General features: G+C 44.8%; 1 protein-coding gene across 2 annotated transcripts in view; it reads right to left on the bottom strand.

Annotated features, from left to right (window-relative positions):
* Positions 1 to 550: 550 nt before the first annotated feature.
* LOC138808455 (signal peptide peptidase-like 3) overlaps positions 551 to 19,672 on the bottom strand; it is an 83,524-nt gene continuing 64,402 nt past the window's right edge. For both annotated transcript variants that reach the window (XM_069994707.1, XM_069994708.1), the window contains 9 exons: positions 16,334 to 16,422; positions 9,800 to 9,919; positions 8,772 to 8,850; positions 7,817 to 7,929; positions 5,535 to 5,641; positions 5,088 to 5,251; positions 3,082 to 3,281; positions 2,373 to 2,482; positions 551 to 1,645 (listed from right to left, as the gene is read on the bottom strand). In XM_069994707.1, coding sequence (XP_069850808.1) covers positions 1,574 to 1,645; positions 2,373 to 2,482; positions 3,082 to 3,281; positions 5,088 to 5,251; positions 5,535 to 5,641; positions 7,817 to 7,929; positions 8,772 to 8,850; positions 9,800 to 9,919; positions 16,334 to 16,422 — 1,054 coding nt within the window. In that variant the 3' untranslated portion in view covers positions 551 to 1,573. The remainder of the gene's footprint in view (positions 1,646 to 2,372; positions 2,483 to 3,081; positions 3,282 to 5,087; positions 5,252 to 5,534; positions 5,642 to 7,816; positions 7,930 to 8,771; positions 8,851 to 9,799; positions 9,920 to 16,333; positions 16,423 to 19,672) is intronic.

Raw genomic sequence — 19,672 nt, 5'->3', positions numbered from 1 at the left:
AAGGCTGGTCATAATGAATGCCTGCCAGCAGAGACCGCTGCACAGGCTCAGAATCTGCGGGCCAGGCCCACCTGTGCTTTCCCCAAGTCCTAGCATTTGGTGCCAGTCTCAAAGAAGCAGTGGCTATGTCTGTATGCATGCCTGTGTGTATGCTGGTCCTGGGGCTTGAGTGCTGTCTCTAAGTTTATTTGCTTAAGTCTGGTGTTCTACCACTTGAACCACAGCACCACTTCCAACTTTTTGGTGGTTAACTGGACATGAGTTTCACAAACTTGCCTGGCTGGGTCAGCTTTGAACTGTGATCCTCAGATCTCCGCCTCCTGTGTAGTGAGGATTACAGGCGTGAGCCGCAGGTGCCTGGCAAGGAGCAGTGACATTTGTCCCCAGCACTCAGCCGCCACCACAGGGAAAGCAAGACTATAATCACAACGGCAAGGACAGGATTGTGTTGCTTTTTTTTTCTCCTTTTTTTTTTTTTTCTTAAAGGACTGAGGGCATGGAAAATACAGCACACCAATGAAACAAAATGCCAAAAAAATACAAAAAAATATAAAATAGAAAAATGTATTTACAGGGAGTACATGACTATGATCAGAAAGCACAAGGACGCCTGGCCGCTATCATACATGCATTGGCTCGAGAAGAAACTACGAAAAATCCTGCGAGGGAGAAGCTGTAAAAAGAAAGGGCCAAAAAGTCTTCAACTTTTCATCCCTAGTTTGCTACACTGCTCAGAGTACAAGTCCCCTGCAGCCCACGAGTCCACCAGTCCGGGTGCGGTGCGGTGCCCACAGGATCGCTCGCTCGTGGGGGAGACGCAGCTCATACGGGGAGGCCACTCGGACTGCTCTACATGCTCAGAGTTCCAGCAGCCTGGCTCGCTCCGCACCGTCCTGGCAGGCTGTCTTCTGTTTACTCGTATATATCTATGCGCGCGCATGTGTGTGTCTATATAGACGTGTGTATATATATATATATATATATATCTGTACGTTTGTATAAAAACCGTGCCCTTGTTCACTGCCAACACGACGCTGGGTGGACATGAACGTATTACAACAAATCCTTATGTGTGTGTTGTAAGAAGTCACAATGTCTGTGGATTTAATAAGTCACTTCACACCACAGAAAATATTTAATAAATCCAAAAAAAGGAAAGGAGAGTATCAGACAGAAGCGCTTCTGTCTTGGTTCTCGGAAACTGAATCCCCCATGGGAAACTGGTCCCAGAGTTTTGGAGGGTCACTGAAGAAACTTCGTTTGCTAACATTTTTGATCCTTTTAGTGTTCCAAAGTTCCAGAACGACTCCTTGCCGTCCGTAGCTTTTAGAGTCTCAGCTCCATCTCCCCGCAGGGTTACAGTCAGTGCAGATCCACAAAAATGGAGGCGGCGCGCCGCGGGGGCGGGGGCTGCCTCGGCACCCTCTCCTGCAGCCGGGCTCCTTCAGATGCGCGCCAGGCACACGCAGTCCCGGGGCAGGTACGCTCCGTACCAGGCCGGCTTCAAAAGGAAACAAAACCACGAGGTGAGGAAAGGATGACGACGGCCACTGTGGTCACGTCTGAGGATCCATCATACCTCCAGGAACCGGGAGCTGCTGGACTTGGAGTGGAACGGCTCAGACCACATCCGCCGCAAGTCGCCCTGGGAAACAAGGGACTGGGCTGAGTTACAGATTGACATGGGCACCGAACGCTTCGGGAAACCGGAGCTCCAGGAGAGAAGCTCCTTTTAGGAGTTCTGTCCGTGCTCGGTCCTGATGCAAGTTCTGCACAGTGAGTTAATCTAGACAAGTCAACAAACCTGTCCAGCTTCCTAGTTGTAAAATGGGATTTGCTTATCTGTAAATCTCAAAAAAAAATCACGTACTGCCTCAGGACCAGTACTCTTTCTTAATTTGCTCCACACATGAACTTAGCATGGGCTTTAGAAAGCGGTAGGCGGCAACAGGGCACTGCTTTTTTCTCTTTGGTACAGGGGAGGAAACAGAGCCTCACTGAGCTCCACCCAGGGCCTTGTAAATGCCCAGAAAGCACTTTCACTGACCTACCTCCGCAGCCCTTTTTGGTTGAAGCAGGGGTCTAAGGTGTCCAGGGTATCCTCAAACTTGAGACCTCAATCTCCCATACAGAGGGGGTTACACACAGATGCCACCCTGCCTGCCCTACAACACTGCTTTAGGAAAAATCAGGACACTAATGCACAAGCCAGGGTACAGTGGTCTGACCAGTGGCTCTGAGTCCTGAGAGTTTTGAGTCCAGCACGCGAAGCACAGTTGTGATCAAGAGCTCAGAGCTGAAGCAGAACGGCCTGCAGCGAGGTGAGCAACACTCCGCCCCAGCTGGACAAGAGCCACTGCTTTCTCAAGTACCTTTAAATAGGCCATGGTGAGGAGCGGCAATAAGGTAAATGGCACCAGGTAGAGGAGGGCAGGCTGGGCAGCTCGGTGGATTCGAGACGCCACGGTAGCAGTGAGCAGACCTAGGAGCAGAGACACTGTGAGTGAGAGGCGCTGTCACCTGCGGCTGCCTGTGGTCCAGCCACCGTTTCCCCGCCCCCAGTCCTGGCCAGCACACCCAGTGTTCATGTCCGCCCTTCCCCCCAGCACATGCCTGGCCCTTTTCTGCGGTGTGTGCGCTGCTGCACAAGCAGGAGACCTGGCTTAGATTCCAGCTCTGCACTGCCTCTGAGTTTCTCAGTGTGCCCAACGGGGGTAAAGCCACTGCCTGGCCCCTTAGGGTCCTGGGCTGAAATGATGCAGTGTGTGCAGCGCTGTGCTAGTTCAGGGGAGGTGTGTTCTTCCCTATCCCCTGCCACAGCAGGTGTGTGTGTGAGCGTGGTTACAGCCATTCCTAGCATAATAACAGTCTCTTCCTGTTTGCCTGTAGGTCTGCCTTTGGGGAGGGAGAGGCGACAGACGGGCTGGAACGCATGAAGGTCTATGGGAGCAGGAACCTAATAGGCATTCACTGAAGTCTCAGAGGATTTCTGCCATCCATTCAGCAACTGCATGTGCGTGCAGTGTGCCTCTGGGCACCAAGCAGATGGCATCTTTTGGGCTGGGCACACTGGCCTCTTACCTACGAAGTACCCAATGAGGGTGCAGTGGAAGTAGGAGACCTTCTGCATGCGCCCAGAGATGTTGGCAGGGCCGGAGGGGCCGCAGGAGTCGCCACTGGCTTGCTTTTTGTAGTTGTCATAGCGGAGGACGAAGCACAGCAGGAGGCCAGGCATCACAATGTCCCCAATGCCCAGCATGGAGAAGTGACTGCCTGTGGAGCTGCAAGGCAGAGCGGCATGTTAGGCGGCCACGCTGGACAAGCAGCTTCCACCCTGTGTGGAGTCTGCCCACCTTTTTTAAGAGGTCAAAGAACTTCCGTGAATGGCACACGGAAATCTACTGTTTCAACACAAGCTCTCACTATGTAGTCCAGGCTGGCCTCAGTCTCAATCCTGTCAGCCACCACAGGGCTGGGTTAAGGGTGTGCACAACACTACTGTGCCTGGCTGAACACTAACTCTGAAGGGAGCAGCTTAAAAGGCGCAGTCTACTGAGGAGGGAGCCGCTTCCGAGAACGCCGCCTACACGCAGGCTGGGGTGAGCAGCACAGCCACCGCCTCTGCAAACACCAGGCCCGTCACTCATTCTTTCCCCAGTTTTACAACTAAACCTGGGCCTCTGCGCAAGTGCTCTACTATTTGAGCTGTGCCCCCAGCCCTTTGTTTCTATTTGTTCTTGCCAGTGTTCAGAGATTTCTACCCACACTTCAGATAAGGTTTCATTAACTTTGCCCATACTGGCCTCTGACTCAGGCTTCCTGCCTTCCCCTCTCAAGTGACTGGGATTACAGGTGTGGACCACTAGGCCCAAGTCACATTCATTCTGCAAATAAGTACTTAGCTATCAGAGAGGGCATTAAAACAGTGCATTAATTTTCACAAGGTTGTATTACTACGAACAGTATAATTTTTACCAGAACATTGTAAGTTTACAAAGAGGACGTATGAAGAGGTAGAGCCTTGAGCTAAAGAGTTGAGGCCCAGAGTTCAGGCCCACGACCAACAAAAAATAACAAAGAGAACGTGTGTGTAAATGTGAGAGTAAGTACTGGGACTTAAAACAGCCTTATGCTCTCTTTGGTTTTTGTTTTTGCTCACAGCTGGTGCTCTACCACTTGAGTTATGTCTCCACTTTGGGCTTTATGCTGGTTAACTGGAGATAAAGAGTCCTGTGGCTTGCCTGCCCTGTCTGGCTACAAACTTTCATTTTCAGACTTAGCTCCCTGAATAGCTACTAGGATTATAGAAATGAACCACTGTCACCGTAAGTTGTTATTTTGGTCAGTCATGGGGCTTGAACTCTGGGCTTGGGCGCTGTCTCTCAGCTCAAGGCGAGCGCTCTACTGCTTGAGCCACAGCACCACTTCTGGTTTTCTAGTGGTTTATTGGATCTAAGAGTCTCATGGACTTTCCTGACCAGGCTGGCTTTGAACTGCGATCCTCAGATCTCAGCCTCCTGAGTAGCTAGGATTACAGGCATGAGCCACCGGCGCCCGGCAAGAACTTTAAAAAAAAAAAAAACAAATGTAAGTGAAGATCTAGATTTGATTAATTCCAGCCAATTTTTTTTTTTTTGCCAGTCTTAAGCTCAGGGACAGTACCCAGGCCCAAAGTTCATGTGCTCAAGGCTAGTGCTCTACGACTTGAGCCACACGTCTACTTCTGACTTTGCTTGTAGTTTATTGGAGGCAGGAGTCTCAGATGGGGTCTCCTGCCCAGGCTAGCTTTGAACTGTGAGCCTCAGACCTCAGCCTCTTGAGTAGCTAGGATTACAGGCATGGGCTACTGGCACCTAGCTATTTTTAGCCAATTAAAAATGGTGCAAAGAGGAGCCATCCAGTGTTGTGTGACACTAGTGGAGTGTAATTTTTCCCGCCCTCACTTTCTCAGGCAGGAAGCAGTAACTTGTTCCTCTCCCATTCTGGATCAGAAAGCCGATGGCAGGACAGACAGACACCCACCCAATGCAGAAACAGGAAGGCAGTGGCTCCCAATTATGGGACGAGGCCCAACAGCTAGCTCTTACCTTGGGAAGACCAATTTTCCAGGCAGAGACAGGCGGGGAACATCTCGCCCAACATTGGGTCCCAGGTGGAGCTTCCGGGACAGAACATCGAGGGGATTGTCAGCCGGCTGCGTGGCCACCTTCACCATGACATTGCTATTGAAGATGTAGGCTGAGAAAAACACCTGCCGAGGTGGAGAAAGGCAGTTTAACCGGGAGCTGCAGGCAGCTTGCTTTAAGCACTGGCGGTCATCCTGCAGAGCTGAGCCCAGAATTCTGCAGGGTCAGTGTTCCTTTGCTGTTCCCGGAAGAGAACCCCGCTCCCAGGTGGACCTGCAGGGTTCGATGTCTCCACCCCCACTCTGCTACTGCAGCACAGCTGCCACGCATGCATCTCACAGGACCAGAGGGAGCGACCGGACAGCCAGGTTGTGGATACAAACACAGAGGGGAACAGTGGACACTCACCCAAAATACATCATAGATGAGAAGCCCTGAGAGAAGCAAGCAGGAGACCTTGAGGCTCGGCAGGCGAACGAAGGCGATCATGGCGACACAGAGACCCATGGCCAGAGCTGGGGAGGAGACGGCCAGGCATCAGGTGTGTGGACACCAGGCTTGGGAACATTGTGTGTTTGCAATGCTCTGACAAAAAGGTGGCCCTGAGCTCTCTTTCAGGCACTTAGACCAGCTGGGAGTAGCCCTGTCCGTCCAGCTGGACCTACGGGGACTGAGGAGCAGCCACTGGGGCCCCTCCTGTGCTGGGAATGCACTGCCCTGGTTAGTCAACTCGCTCCAAAGCACACACCCCATTCCTTCACGCAGAAATGCTTCAGCAATTCACTCTTCCTTCTCCACTAGACTTAATATATCCACACACAAATATGCTATGCTTCCGTATTAACACTTCCCTGCTAGCTACCTCCGTGTCTCTGACTACTTCTATAGCACAGGTCCTCTAGAGTTCTGGATAAGTTTAGCATAGTGGTAATAGTGGTATACGTCGGTAATCCTAGTTCTCTATATAAGGTTTACATTTTCTCTTTTTCTTTTTTTGTGTGCTGGTAATGGGACTTGAACTCTGGGCCTATGTTTTTTTGTGCTTAACTGGAAAATGAATCTCTCAGACTTTCCTGCCTGGGGCTGGCTTTGAGCCCTGATCCTCAGCTCTCAGCCTTCTGAGTAGCTAAAGATTATAGGCATGAGCCACTGGTGCTACAAGTATTTTATATATATATATCTTCCTTATAAAACTCCCAAACTATGTATGCACTGAATTCTACCTAGCACACTTCCAATCATGAGAGACGAACATACCCACTCTAGTGTCTGCCTTGTAAAAACTGAGTAGTAACTTAGTTACTCCTTAGTTTACATCAGGGTTAAAACCATCAAGAACACTGAGATAGTTAACAATACACAATGAAATGCTGTGGAGTCATTAGAGAAGAGTTTGTTATACCTTAAACCAGCATATACAGATGTTTATATCTCTATATAAAAAGGAGTATATTATACACATCACATTAAAATGTATACTGTATTCTATATATGCAATGGTATATAATAGTGTGTAATATTCAGTTATAAAAAGGATGACATTGCCAGGTGCTGGTGGCTCACGCCCGTAATCCTAGCTACTCAGGAGGCTGAGATCTGAGGATCACTGTTCAAAGCCAGTCCGGGCAGGAAAGTCTGTGAGACTCTTCTCTCCAATGAACCACAGAAAACCAGAAGTGGCACTGTGGCTCAAGTGGTAGAGCCCTAGCCTTCATTCGAAGAGCTGCGGGACAGAGCCCTGGCCCAGAGTTTAAGCCCCACACTGACCAAAAAAAAGGATGACATTGATGAGTTTTGAAAACATCTTGCTAAATGAAGGAAGTCAGACATGAATGTCCAAACAGAGAAATCTATAGAGACAGAAAGCTGACTGGTAGATGCCTGAGGCAGAAGGGGGAAAAAGGAGTATATTTTAGGTGTGTAAGGGATAAAAAATATTGTACAACTCTGAATAAGCTATCTGTAAAACTGTTGAGGAAAACTACAGAATCTGTATGTATCTAGAACATTTTTTTTTTTTGGTCAGTCGTAACTCTGGGTCTTCGTGCTGTCCCTCAGCGCTTCAGCTTAAGGCAGGTGCTCTACCACTTGAGCTACAGCACCACTTCCAATTTTCTGGTGGTTTATTGGAGATAAGAGTTTCATGGACTTTCCTGCCCGGGCTGGCTTTGAACTGCAATCCTCAGATCTCAGCCTCCTGAGTAGCTAGGATTACAGGCATAAGTCACCGGCACATGGCCTAGAACATGTTTATAATTGAGGACTGGTGGCAGAGAGGCAGAGAACGTTCGCAGGTGCACAGTATGGAATGCGCTGCATGTATGGATGACGAGAGCTGCTGAAGGAGGGGCAGTGGGATGGGGAAAGGAAGCAGTCAGTAAGATTAAAATACTGTACACACAGCTGTGAAATACCACAGGGAACCCCCTAAACAATTGGCATACACTTACAAAAAGCAGGTCCTGTGGGGGAGGATGAAGCAGAGAGGGTGTTAAAGACTTTATGTCCATGTGTGAAAATGCAACAGTGGCGCACGAGGAGGCTGTGTTGGGAAGGGAGAGTGATGAAAGGGTATGGGGTATGTTTGGTCAGGTACACTGTATGGACATGTCAAAATGAAGCCCTCTGTACAACTCTCATCGATGCTAGCAAGCACTGTGAGAAAAAAAAATGTCCAATCTCAGACTCACCGTCCATGAGAAGCCAATGGCCAGTGAGAACCCAGATGAGGACAAGCATGACAGACAGGGAGAACGAGAGCAGCTCAGCAGCAGTGAAGCGGCCGCAGCAACCGAAGGAAATCCTGAAAAACAGAGTCACAGGGACATGGCATTCAAAATCCAAACTTCCCTTCGGTTCTTCAAGATCAGAATTCATGATGGCTGGATGAGAACAGTAAGCAATACCTGAACAGTGGAAATGCAAAAGATCCAAGACACTCTCAGCGTAAGCTAGAAAAACCCAGAGGAATTATGCTACTTCTGGTCCCATTTGATAATGTACTTTTTTGATCAAATTACCAACATGTGTATTTAACAATTCAAAGCGACAAAAATCACTTTTTGGAGAAACTAAGCATGGAGAACAATCTTAAAAGGAAAACTAAATGCAGAAAGAAAGGCAATGATTCAATTCATTAAGCAGAAATGAAGTATTTGCAAGTTTCTCCATTCCAGGGAAAACCAGGTCCCCCTGGTGACTGGTTTCTAAGTGCACACCTTCCCCATCAGCAGAGCCCTTGATTCCATGGAGCAGTAGCTTCAGGAACTGAGGTGAACATTTTGGCAGTGAACCAAAATAGCTGACATAACTGGGTCACCATAGAAAACAGAGTGAACAGAACCACTATTCCTATATTCCATTACTTCACCAGGACAGAAAGCTTTGCTTCAGTGAAAACTATTTTGCTTTTCATAATCTAAGCAGGAAGCACACTGCAATGGCCCCTACTTCCTAACGCTGTGTATTCCTCTGCTATGAAAGGTGAGAAAGGAAACACTGTCTGCCAGTGATAAAGATCGCATAGCTCCCTTCCCAAAGTTCTTCGCATTGTGTTCTTAGTATCGACGCTCAGTAGTGACACCACCACCAATAAGAGAAAGCCACACATGTTTATAAACTCCGAGCAAAGGCACAAGTCCTTACTTGTTCTGAGGCGAACAGGGTCTTGTTAAATACTGGCACATCGGGAGAAGAAGAAAAGCAAAAGCTATTGTGGCAAGAACTAGAGAAAGAAAAATGTATGGTTAATGTTTTTAATTTTTAAAATCAATTATATGGCATTATTACACAATAAATTTTTTTAAATACCTTACTTGACAAGTGGAAACAACTAGAGAACGTGCATGCACTTGTGTGTGTTTGTGTATGTGTTGGTTTTGGGGAACTTGGGGCCTCACCTATTTAACACATCACCAGAAGACACTCTACTATGGCACAGACAAGCTCTAAGGTTGAAGTAGGCAGACACATGGGTAGATTTTCTCATTTTTCCTAACTCAACAAGAAAAGATGAGTAGAGGACCTAGGGAAAATTTCCTAACATGGCATTTTGCTGGTGATTTTTACATTTCTATTATTGCTCAGCTTGAAAACAAATCAGAAAGTTGATAGTTGAATTACTTTGATAAGCTATCAATATTTCTATCTTCAAAGACATTGGTAGAAGCAGCCAAAGACCACTATGCCAAACTGGACTATCTGGTAACTTAAGGAGCTATGGTATCATACAGCGCATGAGCATTCTACCTTGCTTTCTTCTAACAGGTTTGAACACATGTATACTGATCTGTTCAAGGAAGAGATGGGTAGGAAGGGAGCCAAATTTACAAATAAAAACTTGTATGGCATGAAATATACATATTAATTTTACTGGTATTAAAAAAATACCAGTACCGAACTTGAACGCAGGGCCTCATGCTCTCCCTTGGCTCTTCTGCTCAAGCCTGGCCCTCTAACACTTGGACACTTCTCCACTTCTAGCTTTTTTGATGGCTAATTGGAGTTTCTTTTGGATTTGTTTGCCTGGGCTGGCTCTGAACTGTGATCCTCAGGTCTTGGCCTCTGGGGTAGCTTGGATTACATGTGTGAGCTACTGGCATATGATGAATACCATCTTCTTGATAAAAAAAGTAACATTTATTAGTAGGCTAAATAAAATTAGAGAGACTCACCTGCTGTACATATTGTAAAAACTACTTGAACTGAATCAAAGAAGAAGAACATTACTAGAAGAGAGACAGATGCCCCAATGGGAAGGAAAAGAGCCTGGGTGGAGTCAATGGTTTGGATACCTGAAAGAAGGGAAATAAGACATGTTAACCATCAATTACATAACAAACACAGTGCCCATGCACTTATATAAATTCATCAAAATGAGGACAGGTTGGGCAAAGCCTGAGCAGACAAAGCTGTGAGACAGCAAAAGGCTGGAACTGATGCCAGATGCTGATGGCTCATATCTGAACTCCTAGCTATTTAGGAGGCTGAGATCTGAGAATCACAGTTTGAAGTCAGCCCAGTTAGAAAAGTTTGAGAGATTCTTATCTCCAACCTACCAGCAAAAAAGCCAGGAGTAGAGATATGGCTCAAGTGGTAAACACGAGCCTTGAACAAGCCCCAGTACCATGCACATATGTGCGTGCATGCAAACATGCACAGATACAAAGCTGGAACTGGAGGTGTGGCTCAGATGGTAGAGCAGCAGTCATGACTGAGAAAAAGCTAGGTGAGAGTATCTGAGTTCAAGCCTCAATATAGCACAAAAACAAAACAAAATGTGATGTATGGAGTATCAAGGCCCTGTGAGAGTGTGAGCTCCTAGCTCTCCTCACTGCTTTCACTATAGTAAATGCCAAGAATTACTTGTTGAATGGAGCTAGTACCTTATGCCACTGACATGGATGGCCAGGTACAAAAAACAACACACAAACAACAACACATCCAAACCAGAAACACAGAGAGGTGATAAAAACTCACTCTAGTCTATTTGAGTGTACTTGTGGTTTGTGTATGATTTAAGGAGGTGGTAGTTTAAATTCACTGACTGCCATAATTATCCTCTGGATTCAATATACTCAAGTTCACTTTGGTGGGAAGGGGGAAGAACAAGTAAGTCATAGCCACAAACAGCGAAGTGGAAACATTTTGAGAACATTTTAAGGGATCTAAATAGGAAATAAGTAGAGGGTAACATTGAGATAGAGAGGTTTAGGCACTGTGGTTCTCAAATTTTGGCTGCTCACTGAAACTACCTGCAGAGTATTTTAAAAAAGTGCTGGGGAGCCGGGCGCTGGTGGCTCACGCCTGTAATCCTAGCTACTCAGGAGGCTGAGATCTGAGGATCGCGGTTCAAAGCCAGCCCGGGCAGGAGAGACCGTGAGACTCCTATCTCCAATAAACCACCAGAAAACCGGAAGTGGCGCTGTAGCTCAAGTGGTAGAGCACTCGCCTTGAGCTGAAGAGCTGAGGGACAGCGCCCAGGCCCAGAGTTCAAGCCCCACGACCGACAAAAAAAAAAAAAAAAAAAAAAAGTGCTGGGGATGGGGCCATCTTATTAAATCTCCTCCTCCCCGTAGTACTGAGACTAGAAGCCAGGGCCACTCAAATTCCAGATAAGCACTCTGCCACTAAAGCCCTATCTAAGGCTTTTTTTTTTTTTTTGAAACTTAAGTGCTTTACAATAGTTCAAAGAAGTACAAGATATTGCAGGTGCCAGGGCCTAGAAAAAATAATGGTTTCTCAAATAAATGATCATTGGTAGGGATAAGAACCTCTTAAAAGAAATATATAAAGCTGAAAATACACCCCACCCTTCCCTCTTCTGTCAAACAAAACATCTTTATAATCTATTACAAATTATGAACAAAAATATCTGGTAAAACAAAGACTATATAATGACTAGCTTATGTAAGACATATTTACAACAATCTTCAAGTGTGTAACCAAAATGCAAAACTGAATACAAAAATCTTTCCTAGAATATTAGCAAGAACACACAGATTTGAACTGGAGGCAATGCTCTAGAGAAGTAAAGCTCCATTAGGTGTGGACAATATGACAACCAACACACACCAATTCAGTGCTGCAGTTCCTACAGGGCCACAAGAAACCACCCTATAGGAAAAGCCACAAACTAATTAGAAATTTTAGCCAAACTCCAGTGACTGGCAAAACAAAGAGCAAAGCTAAACAGAGCAGCTGAAGCTACGAAGAAGTAAGAAAATCCAACTGCATTATCTTTAAAGCCAAAAGGCAGCCTAAGAAAAACATATGGAATGAGAAATTATGTACAGTAACATTATTTTTCCGTATTCTATAAACACAGCTAAATAAGCATCTGATTATGAAATAGACTTTTTTTTTTACTTTTTTTTTTTAAATTGTGAAAATACTGTACAGAAGGGTTACAATTGCATGGGCAACTAGACATTTGTTTTTGTTTTTGGTTGGTCGTGGGGCCTCAACTTGGCCTGGGCGCTGCCCCTCAGCTCTTCAGCTTAAGGCTAGTGCTCTACCACTTGAGCCACAGAGTCACTTCCGGCTTTTTCTGTTTATGTGGTGCTGAGGAATCGAACCCAGGGCCTCATGCATGCAAGACAAGCACTCAACCACTGAGCCAACTTCCCAGCCCCAAGTAGACCATTTTTTTTTTAAACTGACTTTTACTCTTTGCCTAAATGCTTACCAAATCCTTATAAATTACACAATAGGAGGGATTGAAAGTAATTTCCAGTTTGGCACTATGGCTCATACTTATAAACCTAGCTAATCAGTGGCTGAGATCTGAGGATTGAGGTTCAAAGCTAGCCTGGGCAATGAAGTCTGTGAGACTTTATTTCCAATTAACTACCAGAAAACTGGAAGTGGATGAGTGGTAGAATACTAGTCTTGAGCGAAAGAGCTCAGGGACAGCACCTACACCCTGAATTCTAGCTCCAGGACCACCACCACCAACAACAAAGAAATTTTCAGGACAGAGGAGTGGCTTAAGTGGTAGAGTGACTGCCTAGCAAGCTCAAGGCCTTGAGTTCAAACCCCAGTACAAACTCTTAAAAAAAAAAAGGCACAAAAAGCAATTTCCAGATATAATGGACTTCACAGTATTAGTGTGTGTATTTTCTCTGCTAACAAAGAAAATCCCACCCACACATGTCCAACAATCTTTATAGTTCAGTAAGGAATTCAAGATGTCAGGCAATGGAGTGTATGTGGCTTTGTTTCATTTGAACTCAGGGCCTGGGCACTGTTCCCTAGCTTTTTTGGTGTTTAATTGGAAATAGTCTGGTGGATTTTCTGCCCAGACTGGCTTCAAACTGATCCCCAGATCTCAGCCTCCTGAGTAGCTAGGATTACAGGCGTGAGCCACTGGCGCCCATCTTATTTTTCTTGTTTTTGAACTTCATGTATACTGAACTGTGGCGCATGTATTCTTGGTGTCTGGCTTCTTTTATTATGAAAATCATCTATGCTGTTAGGAACTAAGTTTCATTGTATGAATATAAAATTTATCCAGCCTGACATCTGGGCTGTTTCCAAGTACCTGGCAATTACACATAATGCTGATTTGCTTGTGCTTGTGTGTGCTTCATGCACATGCTTGTACTGGGGTATATAAGTAGGGGCAAGGCTGCTGGGCCGAAGCGTGTTCAACTGCTTTCCAGAGTGACTGTGCCAATGTACACTCAGTAGTATGTAAAAGGCTTCTTTCTTGTTAATAACCTTATTAATACTTGGTGTGGTTGGGGTTTTTAATTTTACCTATTCTAGCAGGTGTGTAGTACTATTTCATTATGATTTAAATTGTAATATGGGAGGGTGTTTGAACTCAGGGCCTATGTTTGCTCAGTTGGTTTTCTATTACTTGAACCATGCTATTAGCCTGGCTTTTTAACCAGGCTTTTATGAACCTCTTGATCTCAGCCTCTTTAGTAGCTAAGATTACAGACAACAGGCACCAGCACTTGACAAGACTCATTTCTAACTTGACTCTTCCATAATAAGCATCAACTTTTTCTATAATTCCAGAGGTATAATTCACATAACATAAAAACTTAAGTATATAACTCAACTTTAAGTATATTAACTCAATGATTTCTTTTTTTTATGATTTCTTTTTTTTTGGGGGGGGGGTCCGGTTGTGGGGGCCTGAACTCTGGGCCTGGGTGCTGTCCCTCAGCTCTTCAGCTCAAGGCTAGCGCTCTATCACTTGAGCCACAGCGCCACTTCTGGCTTTTTTCTTTTTGCTTATGTGGTGCTGAGGAATCGAACCCAGGGCCTCAGGCATGCAAGGCAAGCGCTCTACCACTGAGCCACCTTCCCAGCCCTTTTTATGATTTCTTAAGTACATAACTCAATGATATTTTTGTAAACTTACAAACTGTAAAATTATCACTATAATCTAATTTTTAAACAATCTGAATGCTGCACAAGAGCTCTCATTTATAGCTAGTTTCCTTCTTTTGTTCCAGGAAGCCATATATCTGTTATTTTGTCTAGATACAGCTGTTGTTTTGGGAGGTTCATATAAACGGACTCACAATATGCAGTGTGTCGACTTCTTTCACTTGACATAATACTTTGAGGCACATCTGCAGTGTATCAGTACAGATGTATCAGTATTTCATTCTTTTTAATGCTCAATTCTATCTCATTGTATGGATAAACCATATGAATTTATTTTATGCATCAATGGGTTGTTTCTATTTTAGATATTCTGAATAAATCTGCCGCACATTTGCTATTTAATATACAGTTCTATTTAAAACAAAAACCAGGTATTCAGCTGGGCATCATAGCTACTCAGAAGGCTGAAACTGGGAGGATCATGGTCTAAGTCAGCTAGGGCAAAAAGTGAGACCCTATTTGAAAAATAATGAAAGTAAAAGAGTCTGGGATCATGACTCAAATGGTAGAGTGCTTGACTAGCCAAAAGCAGTCATTTTCAGGCATTAACTGTCAGGGGAGATACTCACAGTGCTTAGTTTTTTACAAGTACTTCAATTAGCTCTCTTTAAGAGTCACTGAATGGCTCTGTGCCAGTGGTTCAAACCTGTAATCCTGACTACGTGGGAGGCTGAGACTGAGAGGACTGTGATTCCAGTCCAGGCAGGCAAGTCCATAAGACTCCTTCTCAACGGATAGAATCTAGATATGGTAGTACATGCTAGTGACCCCAGCAACTATAGGAAGCCTGAAACAGGTGAATCAGTTTAAGCATGTGCTTGGGCAAGAAGAGAGACTATCTTAAAAATGAGTGATTGCCGGGCACCAGTGGCTCATGCCTGTAATCCTAGCTACTCAGAAGGCTGAGATCTGAGGATCATGGTTCAAAGCCAGCCCAGGCAGGAAAGCCCATGAGACTCTTATCTCCAATAATCCACCAGAAAACTGGAAGTGGCGCTGTGGCTCAAGTGGTAGAGTGCTTGCCTTCAGTTGAAGAGCTGAGGGATAGCGCCCAAGTCCAGAGTTCAAGCACTATGACTGACAAAAAAAAAAAAAAAAAACAAAACAAAAAAAAAAAAAAACCACAACCACCAACAACGAGTGAATTACAAAACTAAAGGCATGGCTGAGCTTAGCAAGCCTTGGCTTCAGACCCACGTACTGCCTAACCCCCACCCCCACCCTGTCACTTAATGAATTTGGGATCAACACAAAATCATCGTGTGTGTGTGTGTGTGTGTGTGTGTGTGTGTGTGTGTGTGTGTGTGTGTGTGTGTGTGTGTGTGTGTGTGTGTGTGTGTGTATTTAGTGCTGGTCTCTGGGGTTTGAACTGTGTGTGTGTGTGTGTGTGTGTGTGTGTGTGTGTGTGTGTGTGTGTGTGTGTGTATTTAGTGCTGGTCTCTGGGGTTTGAACTTAGGGCCTAGGCACTGTTTTTGGCTTAAGGCTAGGGTTCTAGCCACAGTTCTAACTTCAGCTCTTTTTGTAGTCTATTGGAGATAAGAGTCTCACACAGACTCACCTGCCCTTCTAACCACAATCCTCAGATGTCAGCCTCCTGAGCAGCTAGGATTATAGGCATGAGCATCCAGTACCTGGCTTCATCAGTGTCTTTAAATAAAGTCTGATCTTTGAGAAACAAAAATCTCAGCAGCAAGCTTTTAGACATGACTTTCTTGTATGTAAGAAATTAGTGGTGGGGCTGGGAAGGTAGCTCAGTGGTAGAGTGCTTGCCTTGCACGCATGAGGCCCTGGGTTTGATTCCTAGGCACCACATAAGCAGAAAAAGCTCGAAGTGGCTCAGGTGGTAGAGTGCTAGCCTTGAGCTGAAGAGCTGAGGGACAGCACCCAAGCCTAGAGTTCAGGCCCCATGACTGGCAAAAAAAAAAAAAGCAATCAGTGGTTCAGGGCTGGGAAGGTGGCTTAGTGGTAGAGTGCTTGCCTAGCATGCATGAAGCCCTGGGTTCGATTCCTTAAAACCACATAAACAGAAAATGCCTGAAGTGGTGCTGTGGCTCAAGTGGTAGAGCACCATTCTTGAGCAAAAGAAGCTCAGGGACAGTGCCCAGGCCCTGAGTTCAAGCCCCAGGACTGGCAAATAAAGAAATCAGTGGTTCGGATCTAGAACATAAAAAGGTAATAGATTTATAGAATTCAGATTTGATTTTATTGTTATATTAAACACAGAACCTTGAACCCAGTAACTTATTAACTGGAGTAAGAATCAAGAGCTATCGGAGCAAAGTTAACTAACATAATTTCTTACTGTTATTGGTGCTGTTGCCATTGAAAGACCCAGAAGAATTGTTACTGTCCTTCTCCTTATCTTGATTTTCAAAGTCCATATTAAGAGACCTGTGGGGGGAAAATTTATAGGTAATTTATAGTTAATTTATTGCTTAAGTAGGTCAGAGCCAGGCGCTGGTGGCTCATGCCTGTAACCCTAGCTACTCAGTAGGCTGAAATCTGAGGATCATGGTTCAAAGTCAGCCTGGGCAGAAAAGTCTGTAAAACTCTTATCTTCAATGAACCACCAGAAAACGAGAAGTGGCACTGTGGCTCAAGTGGTAGAGCACTAGCCTTGAGCTGAAGAGCTCAGGTCCAGAGTTCAAGCCCCAAGACCGACAAAAAAAAAAAAAAGTATGTCAGAGAAGTATTTAGAGATTATTTTAAGCTGCTAACATTGGGAAAGAAAGAAAATGCCTTTTGAATTATGAAGGAGTTCTTATTGCCACATTAAAAAAATATACTACATTCCTTCAGGTCTATCAGTTCAAGAGCTTTCCTGTCTGCAGATGAAAGCATTCCAGCCCAGGTGCATTTTCCAGCTATATATCTGTGCACATCGATAATTACTTCTTTATGATAAAAACCTGGGGGCTGGGAATGTAGCTGAGTGGTATGCTTGCTTAGCATGCATGAAACCCTTGGTTTGATTCCTCATTACCACATAAACAGAAAAAGCCGGAAGTGGCACTGTGGCTCAAATCGTAGAGTGCTAGACTGGAGCAAAAGCAGCTCAGGAATTGTGCCTAGATTCTTGTGTTCAAGTCCTAGGATTGGCAAAAACAAAACAAAACAAAAGATACCCCCAAAAAACAAAAACCAAACCCAAACAATCAAAAAACCTGGAAGGAGGAATGTAGGTTGGGTCAAAGGACACCCACACAGAGCCTTCATAGCACACAGCTGCTTCTGGAAAGGGTCAGAAAGGGTGTGCCAACTTCATCTCCAGCACTGCTGGTAAGTACTGCTTTCTTTACACCAGGTCAGCTTTGATTTAATCAGCAACACAATCTCTTCTATATTCTGAACAGATCTATGGACTACAGGGGTAACAAACACGCGTAAAGCACCATTGGATTTCACACATGTGCATTTTACATTCAATGGAGAAGGGAGACATAAGAAGCATAGTAGACTGTAGTGACTGAATCTTTGATATAGAATTATCTACTACTATTCATTAAACAATATTCCATACATATAAGCTTACTATTTCTTTTTTTCCCCCTTTCTCAATTACTTATGCTAGCTCTTGATTCATTTCTTTTTTTTGGGTAGGTCATGGGGCTTGAACTCTGGGCCTGGGCATTACCCCTCAGCTCTTCAGTGCAAGGCAAGCGGTCTACCACTTGAGCCACTGTGCCACTTCGTTTTCCAGTGGTTTATTGGAGATAAGAGTCTCATGAATTTTCCTGCCTGGGAGGGCTTTGAACCCTTGATTCTCAGATCTCAGCTTCCTGAGCAGCTAGGATTATAGGCATGAGCCACCAGCGCCTGGCTTCATTTTCTTCTTTTATTAAAGATGATCTTGCTATGTAGTCTAAGGTGGTTTCAAATTCAGGATCCTCCTGCCTCAGTCTCTCAAATGCTGGATTACAGACAGAAACCACCTTGGCCTGCCTACTTGGCTCATTTCCTGCTAATGTATTACTAATTTCAACAATTTAAATAATCTAAGGGCCAAAACTTAGATACAGGGTAATTCCCTGTGATCTTGAATTTGACAGTGGACTTTTAGATATAAGAAAACGTAAGCAGGGCACTGGTGGTTTAGGCCTGTAATCTTAGCTACTCAGGAGGCTGAGTTCTGAGGATCATGGTTCAAAAGCCAGTCCAGGCAGGAAAGTCTATGTAACTCTAATCTCCAAAAACCACCAGTAAACCACCAGTGGCACTGTGGCTTAAGTGGCAGAGTGTTAGCCCTGAGCTGAAGAGTGAGAGACAGCACTCAGGCCCAGAGTTCAAGCACCACAACCAACAACAATAACAACAAAAAGCAGTCAAAAAAGGGCTGGAGGTGTGACTTCAGTAGTAGAACACTAGCCTTGTTAAGTGTTAGATCCTTAGTTCAAACCCCAGTACTGCCAAAACAAACAAAATCTGGAACATGCCGTGAGTATTAAGACTATGGGATTGTATTCAGCTGGCAACAGCATACATGTCTGGACTGCTTCCATATTTATCTAGTCAGGAATAACCAGTGGAAGAACTAACAGTCCATTCACTATATTTTTATTATGACCTCAGGCCATACTTCTAAGGCAAGATGGTCACCTGCTGTGTACCTATAATTTTAGCCTAATTGTTTTTGCTGAAACACATTTTCATGCAACACCACCAGCTTCCATTGAAAAGTGACACAGTCATCCAAAAAACACTGAATGCCCAATATGAAAAGCTATAAAATAATGTATCTTTTTATGTTCGTCTATGAGAGTCTATGTTCTTTTTCTTTTTTTTTAATTTTAAATTTTTTTTTATTTTTTGGATCTGGTCATGGGGCCTGAACTCTGGGCCTGGGCGCTGTCCCTCAGCTCTTCAGCTCAAGGCTAGCGCTCTACCACTTGAGCCACAGCGCCACTTCTGGCTTTTTTCTTTTTGCTTTTGTGGTGCTGAGGAATCAAACCCAGGGCCTCATGCATGCGAGGCAAGCACTCTACCACTGAGCCAACTTCCCAGGCTGAGAGTCTATGTTCTTAACACAAGCAGTTAGTTTCTAATTCACCTGAGCAACTTTTTTTTTGGACTCAAACTTATGTCTGGCGCTTTTGCTCACTGGCTGGCACTCTAGCACTTAAGCCATGCCTCCAGTCCCCAAATATTATTTAAAATTTAACAACACTGAAAGTTTAAAGTTTTAAATTTTAAAAAGTTGGCTTGTAGCTGAAAAAATTGAGGGTGGGGTGGGCGTGCTGCCGCCTGGGCTTGAACAAAGGGCCGGAATGCAGTCTCTGAGCTTTTGCTCGAGCCTAGCATTCTACTAAAGAAATATGAGGGTGGCTGGGAAGGTGGCTCAGTGGTAGAGTGCTTGCCTTGCATGCATGAGGCCCTGAGTTCGAGTCCTCAGCACCACATAAGCAAAAAGAAAAAATCCGGAAGTGGCGCTGTGGCTCAAGTGGTAGAGTGCTAGCCTTGAGCTGAATTGCTGAGGGACAGTGCTCAGGCCGAGTTCAAACCCCACGACTGATAAAAAAAATTTTTTAAAAATGAGAAAGGCAAAATAAATAATTTTTAATCTTAGTATTTTTTTTTTTTTGGCTGGCCCTGGGGCTTGAACTCAGGGCTTGGGCACTGTCCCCCACTTGAGCCACAGTACCAC

Source organism: Dipodomys merriami, unplaced genomic scaffold (genome assembly GCF_024711535.1).
Source record: "Dipodomys merriami isolate MVZ:Mamm:240054 unplaced genomic scaffold, mDipMer1.0.p SCAF_45, whole genome shotgun sequence".
Classification (NCBI taxonomy): Eukaryota; Metazoa; Chordata; class Mammalia; order Rodentia; family Heteromyidae; genus Dipodomys; species Dipodomys merriami.
The sequence above is the reverse complement of the archived record's forward strand: the minus strand, read 5'-3'. Positions and strand labels throughout refer to the sequence as shown.